This window comes from Centroberyx affinis, unplaced genomic scaffold, assembly GCF_046629955.1.
Source record: "Centroberyx affinis isolate AG114_WGS23_722 - 3 ecotype Tasmania unplaced genomic scaffold, CSIRO-AGI_Caff_v1 ptg001989l_1, whole genome shotgun sequence".
NCBI classification, from domain to species: domain Eukaryota; kingdom Metazoa; phylum Chordata; class Actinopteri; order Beryciformes; family Berycidae; genus Centroberyx; species Centroberyx affinis.
In genome coordinates, this window is record NW_027280334.1 from 190,001 (window position 1) to 198,602 (window position 8,602).

General features: G+C 46.8%; 1 protein-coding gene across 1 annotated transcript; it reads right to left on the bottom strand.

Annotated features, from left to right (window-relative positions):
- Positions 1 to 3,565: 3,565 nt before the first annotated feature.
- Positions 3,566 to 7,299, bottom strand: fam110b (family with sequence similarity 110 member B). Its single transcript, XM_071530865.1, has 3 exons — positions 7,177 to 7,299; positions 5,993 to 6,399; positions 3,566 to 4,478 (listed from the first exon to the last, which is right to left on the bottom strand). Exons 1-3 carry the CDS (start codon positions 7,297 to 7,299, stop codon positions 3,566 to 3,568), a joined length of 1,443 nt encoding a protein of 480 aa, XP_071386966.1.
- Between the last annotated feature and the right edge of the window lie 1,303 nt (positions 7,300 to 8,602).

An 8,602-nucleotide genomic window follows, 5' to 3' on the forward strand; every position in this document is an offset into this window, starting at 1 on the left:
AGCAAATATGATTTAAGACATTAATACTTTTTCCAGGACTTGCAGATGCCCTGTATAATTGTGAATTTGAACGTGAATTTCATTTGTGTTTCGTTAATATTTCTTTCAATGTTGAGTTTTGGTGTCCCATGTTTGAAATGCCGTTTCAGAGAATTTCACTAGTGTTGTTTCAATGGTGAGTTTTAGTGTCCCATGGTGTAAATGGTATTCATTTCAGTAGTATTGGTTTAAATGGTGACTTTTAGTGTCCCGTGGTCTAAATGCTGTTAATTCTATCAGTACTGGTTTGAATCAAGAGTTTTAGTGTCCCATTACTGAGAATTTTGTCAGTATTGGTTTCAATGGTGAGTTTTAGCTGGAGTTCAGCTAATATGATTGAAGACATTTCAAGCCTTTTTCAGGAGTTGCAGACATCCTGCAGAACTTGGAATCTGAAGTGAAAGTGAAGCGATCCCAGGTGGGTTTTTTGTCCCAGAACTTGAATGGATAGAACGGTCTTTCCCATTCAAATCGACGTTCCCGGACGGTCTGAGCGGCGGCCATTTTGATTATGAACCGTTGGGCTAGCTGACTTACAGCGAGAGGCCTCCACTAGGCGGTGCTCTTTTATACGTTTCTGCTGTCTTTTTAAGTAGGTCAAAGGTTTGAACATCTGTGCAGTCAGTGGAAGTGGATTATAGTTGATCTGTTTCAACCGATGTTCATTAGCTGTTTAACGTTAGCGAATGCTAACTTTTCTTCTCCACTAAAGGTAGGCTAAACTATTTTAGTTTATATCATTTAAGGGGCTAAAGTTGATGATGTTTACCAGCTAGGTTTGCTAATATGCTGATTTTGACGAGAAGAGCTAGCAAGAGAAGCACATTCTTTGATAATGCTACGTTAACCTTGTTGCTAGCGTTAGCTTTCGGTTGAGTTTTGACAGTTTGCTAAGCACTCCTGCAACAGACACATCTGCACAGCTCTCAAGCAACTGTGACACACTTTACGGCCTGAATGCCCAGACTTGCCATAGCCCACTCACTCACCATAGCACAGCCATACTCGCCATTTCCATTGGTGTACCAGCCGAATTACCACGACAAACAGTGGAAGGGGCCGTTCTATCCATTCGAGTTCTGTGGTTTTTGTTGTCCCACACACCGAAGCAGAGCTGCACCAGAGGTTATTGGGGGGGGGGGGTTGGGGGAGGGTAGGGGCAGTCAGACACACTGAAGAGTCGGTGGACGCTCGACTGAGGCGCTGCACTCACACCTAAATATGGCTTCAGGCCTTGAGATAAGTCACCACCATGTACAGACCCACATATAGACACATAGGATGGGACAGTGTGACGGAGGGCGAGGGCGGAGTCCGAACGCGGGAACGCCCGCCGCCCCCCCCCCCTCGTCACCAGCGAACGCGCGAGGGGAAAAGCATCGAGTTATCTTCCTACGAATTGCTTTGAGGAATCTGACAGAGAGAGAGAGAGAGAGAGGGAGAGAGAGAGAAAGAGGTTGAGAGATATAGAGAGAAAGCTGAGCTGCTTTAAAAACTAAGAGCGGAGGGCATTGACAAGGCGTCCATCTTGAAAACGGTCTACAGTGTTCTTTCACGTCCCGCAGAAGCCCTGCTGGAGTTCCTGCTGTGTGTGTGTGTGTGTGTGTGTGTGTGTGTGTGTGAGTAAATGCATAGGGACCATACAGTATATCTCCAATACTATACACCGGTTTCAATGTAGAGTTTTAGTGTCTCAGACTAAATCGTGTTTCAAAGAATTCCATTAGTATTTAATTCCTCTTTGTTTCAATGGAGAATTTGAATGGTCTAAATGCTGTTTCGGATAATTTCATTAGCATTGGTTTAAATGGGGGGATTGAGTGTCCCATGGTCTAAATGCTATCTAGGAGAATTTCATTAGTATGGATTAGAATGGAGCATTTTAGTGTCCCATAGTCCAAATGCCGTTTCAGGATTTCATTCCTATTGTTTTTAATGGAGAGTTTTAGTATCCTGTGGTATAATTGCTGAGAACCTTCTGGTCTTTTGACTTTCCAAGAGTCCCACAGGTAGCTAATGAGTTAAAAAGCGATTGTACTGTATATGTATTTGGGTTCAATCGAAACGGACGTTTGAAGGCCAGTACCAGTATTTTTGGATTGAAGCAGCTGATCGGTGGTGGATGAGTTGAGTCCCCCCCCCCCCATATGTGAAGCGCTTTGAGTACCTAGAAAAGCGCTATATAAATGTAATCAATTATTATTATTATTATTATTATAGCCGATATTTTGTGACAATACTACCTTAGCTTTGATCATATCACCAAATTTGACCATTTTCATGACCAAAAATTGCAAGAAATTACAAGTACTCAGTGTCTGCCCCAGAATTCTATTCTTGTCAGAGTCTCTAAAACACCATTTAGACCATGGGACACAAAAACTCTCCATTGAAATGATTTTCCGATACACTGATATCAGATTTTTTAATAAAAGGCTGACGCTGGCCCAATATATCCGCAAACTGATATATTGGTTTAACCCTACTGTATATGACTCTGTCTGAGATCATATTTTCTATGTTTATGTATGTGTGTATCTGTAGTATCAGTCTAACCCGCTTCCATGTCAATGTCCTCTGTCTCTTCTGTCACTCACAATCATCACACACTCCAGTGCTTTGATACAGCAATTGCAAAATCTAGCTTAACAAGAGCTTAAGTTTAGCGAGAGCTAGCTTAACGCCGTCTGTATTCCTTCATGACCGAGTTCGTCAACATTTTGCACTTCAGTATAATAACCATTGTCTTCGTTCACCAACTTCATGCGTAACTTAACTGGTCCTTAAGTTAGTTCTGAATTGGTCTTTCATTTCGTTTACAGTCTCCTATGACAAACGTCACGAAACCTCCCTAAATTCATTTAGCTGACTTCATTAAGGTCACTCAGTGCACCAGCATCGCTGATTTTCCAAAGTGATTTCTATTTTTTTGACAGATAGAGTTCAGCATTTGTTTTGTAAAGACGTTGGGACCTTTTTCAAAGCCTATTTAAAGTGAGACATCAACATTGTGAAATAACCCCCTCTTGGTGAAATGGTCACTTTATGGATACTTGGGACAGTCGCAGTGCGTCTCGCTCTTATTCCAGTTGTTCAAACACATTGATAGACTGTCTTTCTCTGTAAGTGTCCATAGAGAAACAGTTAAATGACGTAGTTTGTTTTTGTACCGATCCCCTCTGTTTGTCTGTCTGTCCAGACTGAAACATGGTAAGCGTTTTGTTCGTCTGACTGTCCAAGTTTTACTCCTGTTTGTTCTTCGTGTTTATTTTTGCATTTTGTTCTGGAAATAGGAGAATTTCAGTCCGTCTCCTCGTCTGCTCATCCATTTCTAAACATGGGGAAATTCTGGTCTGTTTGCTCATCCAGTCTCTCTTAGACCTGTGAGACTTTCTCTTAAATCCATCTGCTCACATCCATCTATCTGAATGTCTGTCTTTCCGACTTTCCCGCTAAACCTGTGAGACTTTGCGGTCCGTCTGTCTAGCCGTTCTGAAACTTGTCCGTCCGGTTTTCAGTCCTTCCCCTAAACGTGCGAGACTTTCTGCGTCTCCCTCGCCTGCTTGATGCTGTACAGCCACTTGATGACCCTCGCGTTGCGCTCGACGGCCGAGATGCCGTAGGGAACGCGCTCGCCGGCCTCCTCCTCCTCGTCCTCGCCCTCCTCCCCGTCTGACAGCCCCTCGTTGGAGGAGCGCCGCGACCTGTCGCAGTCGGACGAGATCATGGACGCCGATCGGAAGTTCAGGCTGACAATGTCCGAGTTGGCCCGGGCGAAGTTCTCCGGCCCGACCGCCTCCAGCTCCTCGGGGTCGAGGCCGCAGTAGTTAAAGAAGCGCTCCACGTCGGCCCCGGCCCGGGCGTACCGGTCCGACAGGTCCGATTTGGACCGGTGCAAGGAGGGCCGACGGGCCACGGAGCAACCGAGTCCGAGCTCCAGGTTCGGGTCGTTCGAAGGGTTGGAGGGGTCTCCGCGATCGCAAGGCAGCGACTGAGGGGCGGTGTTGTCGCAGGGCGAGGGGGACGGAGCCGGACGAGGAGGCGGCAGCGACAGGGAGAGCGGGGGCGGAGGGAGGGAGGCCGGGTTGGGCTTGGGGGGCAGGGGCGGGGCCGAGGAGCTGCTGGACCGGGCGGTGCGGAGCGGCTTGCCGTTGCAGAGGCGCAGGAGGTCGGACGAGGAGTGGGAGGTGAGCAGAGGGGGCAGCGGGGAGTGGGAGCGCCCGAGGCCTCCCCCTCCTTCGCCTCCTCTCTCGTCCAGGACTCGCCTGCTCAGGTTGAGGTTCCCTCCCTGTTGGGGGCTGCGACGCCCCCCGCTGTTGACCGGCGGGACCTTCAGCGAATGGGAGAAGGATCTGAGGGAGTGGGAGGTGCTCGGACTTGGGGCGGAGTCTGGCGGCTGCTCGTTCAGCGTCATCGTGGATCGGTAGGTTAGCGGCATCCTAGGAGCAGAAAACAAGGAGGGGTCAGACTACTAGGAGCAGAAAAACAAGGAGAGGTCAGACTGCATCACAACACTAGTAACAATAACAAGGAGGGGTTAGATTGCACATTAGAGTTTTAGTTCTACAAACATTTCTCAGAGGCAAAGCTGCTCTGGAGGCAGAAATAATCTCATTGGTTGAGGTAAACCTCTATGGACGGAGCCAAAGAATCATAGTTTTTCTGTTTAAGTAACATTAGACTAAAAGCAAGGGGTAAGAGAGGAGGAAGGTAATATTATAAAGCCTAGCACTCTGCTACTAACTGAAAAAAATGCAATCTAGCCATACTAAATTATCTAGGTGAGCTAGCTAGCCTAGCTGAATTCAAACCAGCCATACCAGTCTAAAGCTAAGCTAGTTAACTAGCTGCTAACCTTCTAAGACAGTGATTCTCAACCTTTCTCATATCAAGGACCCCAAATTTAGTCCACATTAGGGCCACAGACCCCTATTTGATGAGATTTTGTCTCTCAGACCCAAATCTGAGAATATTTTTATTGTTAGATATGATTTTGTCCACAACTCAATGACTGTCTGTATTGTAGGGAGTGAGATAACAGAGAAACTATGATCAAAACAATAATTCTTCTACATTATCTGATTGTGTTAACTTCTTGTAAATAATGCTAATGCTAATAATGAAGTTTAACAATTCATCAGTTTGCTGGGGACCCCCTGGAACGCCCTCAAGGACCTCTGGTGGTCCCCGGACCCCACGTTGAGAACCACTCTTCTAAGATGATGAATGCCATAGTGAATGAATGAAAAAAAGAAGTCATTGCCATTTATATTTTTTATTCATGTTTTGAACAGAGTTCCTGCCTGTTAGCTAACTTGCGCTCTGAAAAACTGGTTCTTTGACTCCGCCAATAGAAGTTTAACTCAACCAGTCAGATTATTTCTGCCTCCAGAGCAGCTCTGCCTCTGAGAAATGTTTGTAGAACTAAAACTCCAATCTGCAGTCAGATTGCTAGGAGCACAAAGCAAGAAGTGGTCCGATTGTTAAGAGCAAACAACAAGGAAGGGTTAAACTCCTACAAGCGATGTTCCAGAAAACAAACATATTCAAAGAATCATTGAGTCTTGTGGTTGACCTTTAAATCTGTCAGGCTGAACAGGAGAGTTGTCAAAAAAGATGGTAAAACCACTATATATTCTGGGTAGAACCAAAACATGGAACTAATGCTATTGTAAATACAGTACATGGACTTTTACAGTCCCAGCTCATTAGTGGCTGTAGTAATAGTTATTGTACTGACAAATGAGTGCAAGTTTGGATAGCTAGCTATGATTGGATTAACAAAATTCATCAGTTTTAACAAAAAACAGTGCTTAAAATGTGTCAAAATTGTGCAAATACTCAATAAACTCCAAAGTGATTTGAGTCAGCACGCTTAACTTATAAATGCGGCAGATGCGAGGAACAAAAGTCTACAGAAATCTTGAATCGTGGCGTCTTCATGACAAATTACCTCGATGGCGTCCAACTCCTGGCCCCTCCCCCCGATGACCTCATCAGCACAGCGCTCTTGGCCCCCTCACATCCCGCCCCTGACGAGGACGAGGAGTTCAGGAGATTTTTTAGGATCTCCAGGTTTAAGTTCTCCCGCTTGCTGCCGCCGCCGCTCGTCGTGGCGCACGTGTCCGACTTGGCGTTGTTATTGGACGCCTTGAACGACGACCCGCCTCCATTTCCTCCCCCCCCGCCGATCCCGGAGCCCCTCTTGGAGAGCAGGGCGGGGCAAACGGGGGGCTTGGCCAGGACGGGCGGTTTGATCGGCTCCTGTTTGGCATTGATGACCTCCTGGCTCTTGACGTACTTGGCCTTGTCGGCTTCTAGCCTCTCGACCGCACTGAGGCGCTTTGGATTAGGCTCAACCTGAAATACAGTAAAGATATTAATGAATAAAACAGATGAACAAAATGTATCTACATCACTAATACAGTTAAAATTCCTCTTACTGTCACTACTGTTATCCCTACTGCCCTCCACTTGGCTTGGGCAATATCCAAAATGGAATATCGCGATACTGTCCCACCAAAATATTACGATATACAATATTATCCTGGGGGGGGTTTTGTTTGGTTTTGTTTGGGGGGAGGGTTATTTTATTACATCAAATTTCTAGGCTATAATAATTATTATTATTAACAGCCTAGAAAAAGGCGATATTCAATATTGCAGGAAATATCACGATATTCACGAAATATCGCGATATTCGCTAATATCAAATATCGGCCCCAGTCCACCAATAAATAAAAACATTAATATCAATAGTATCACCATTTGCTGCTTCTATTACAATCAATCCTCCTGGGACTGATTCTTTTAAGCATGCAGTGTTTAAAATATGCCATTTTTATCAAATTATTGTATCAAAAATGCAGATGTAATTCAGTCTTGGAAATCCAACTGGAATTGCAGAAGCTTTCGGTATGTCTTTTATTGAGCTGAACATGTTACACACCCACACACACACCCCTCATTCTACACAGCTATGGCTCGGGCGATATCCCAAATTTTATATTGTGATACTATCCCGCCAAAATATTCGATATTGTGGTAAATATCGTGATATTCACAAAATATCGTGATATTCGACAATATCGAATATCGAATATCGGCCCAAGACTACACCCGGCGACGAAGCAGTACCTGTCTCCTGAAGTAGTCGGGGCCCTTGTTGAGGATGCGGAGGGGCACGGTGGAGGCGAAGGGCGCCGCGGGGCCCGGGGCCTTGCTATCTGGCAGGGCCGGCGCCAGTGTCTCTGTCGGCATGGCAACGAGGCGGCTGGGGGGGCCGGCCGTGGTGGCAGCGGGTGCGGGGGGGTCGACAGAGGGCGGGGGCACCGGGGGACCCCCAAAACATGAAGACGCGAGGTGGAGAGGAGGGGGTCTAGAAACAGATGAACCCTCCGGCCCTCCACATCGGCCCTTAGATCATTCTAGTTTAATACTACGGAAAGCACCAAGTGTCAAAGTTAGAAATTCTCCCACTTCCCATTAGTTTGAGCATGCTCTAAGTTCATAAAATAAGTTCTACAGACAACAACTGACTTAACTGGTCTTTACTGAGCGGTTTCTACTCTTCGGTTTCCACTGCCCCATTAGCCGAGCAACATTGGACCGATGGATGGACAGAAAAAGAGAGAGAGAGAGAGAGAGAGTGGGAAAAAAAGAGCGATGACTGTGTTTCAGCTCAGCGGTGCGGACGAGTGCCTCCACGGGGCCGACGGAAAAGCAAAGGATGGTGGGAAGGAAGGATCGACCCCCCCCCCCCCTCCACACACACACACACACACCCACCCCCCCTCCGCCACCCTCCGCCACCCTCCACCACCCCCGCCGCCTCGTCTCTCTCTCTCTCCCCTTCAGCCAGACAGACAATCTGAAAAAAAAAAAACAAGACAGAAACAGCCAATGGGGGTTAGAATGAGGCTGTGACATCACACACCTAGCAACAACAGCAGGAATAGCCGGGAGGAGAGACACACACACACACACACACACACACACACCTTTCCCTAAACTTCTGATGACATTAACTTGATCAGCATGAAACTGGGAGCTGACCAGTACAACCACAGTCTGACACTGGTATTGGTAATAGGTAAGTAACGGTATAGGCCCTCAAAAACCTATGTCAGTCGAACCTTAATATGTATAAACACACAGCAAAGAGGGGGGGGGGGGGGAGGCAGAGAGGGTGTAAAAAGTGCTGACACAGCCACTAATGGTGAGCTGTTTTCCACCACTGAGTCAGAGAAAGAGAGAGAGAGAGAGAGACACAGAGAGAGAACAGAGTCGGTGAGGCCTGACCGGGAGCTTCCAGGCTTTATGGAAAAATCTGTATGCAATATCTGCTGAGTCACGCAAACAAAAACCGTCTCCACCGGGGAAGCTAGCGGTGGTCCGGCGTCACGTTAGCGGCACAATCCGGCCGGGTTTATTATTTTCGGGGGTGGATTTCTAGCGGTTGGATTTCCTGCTGAGTCATCCTACAGCAATGCCGCTTGCCTGCCTCCTGCTACACTGACTCACTGTTATTACTGAGCTGCTCTCTCCCATGGCAGACAAAGTG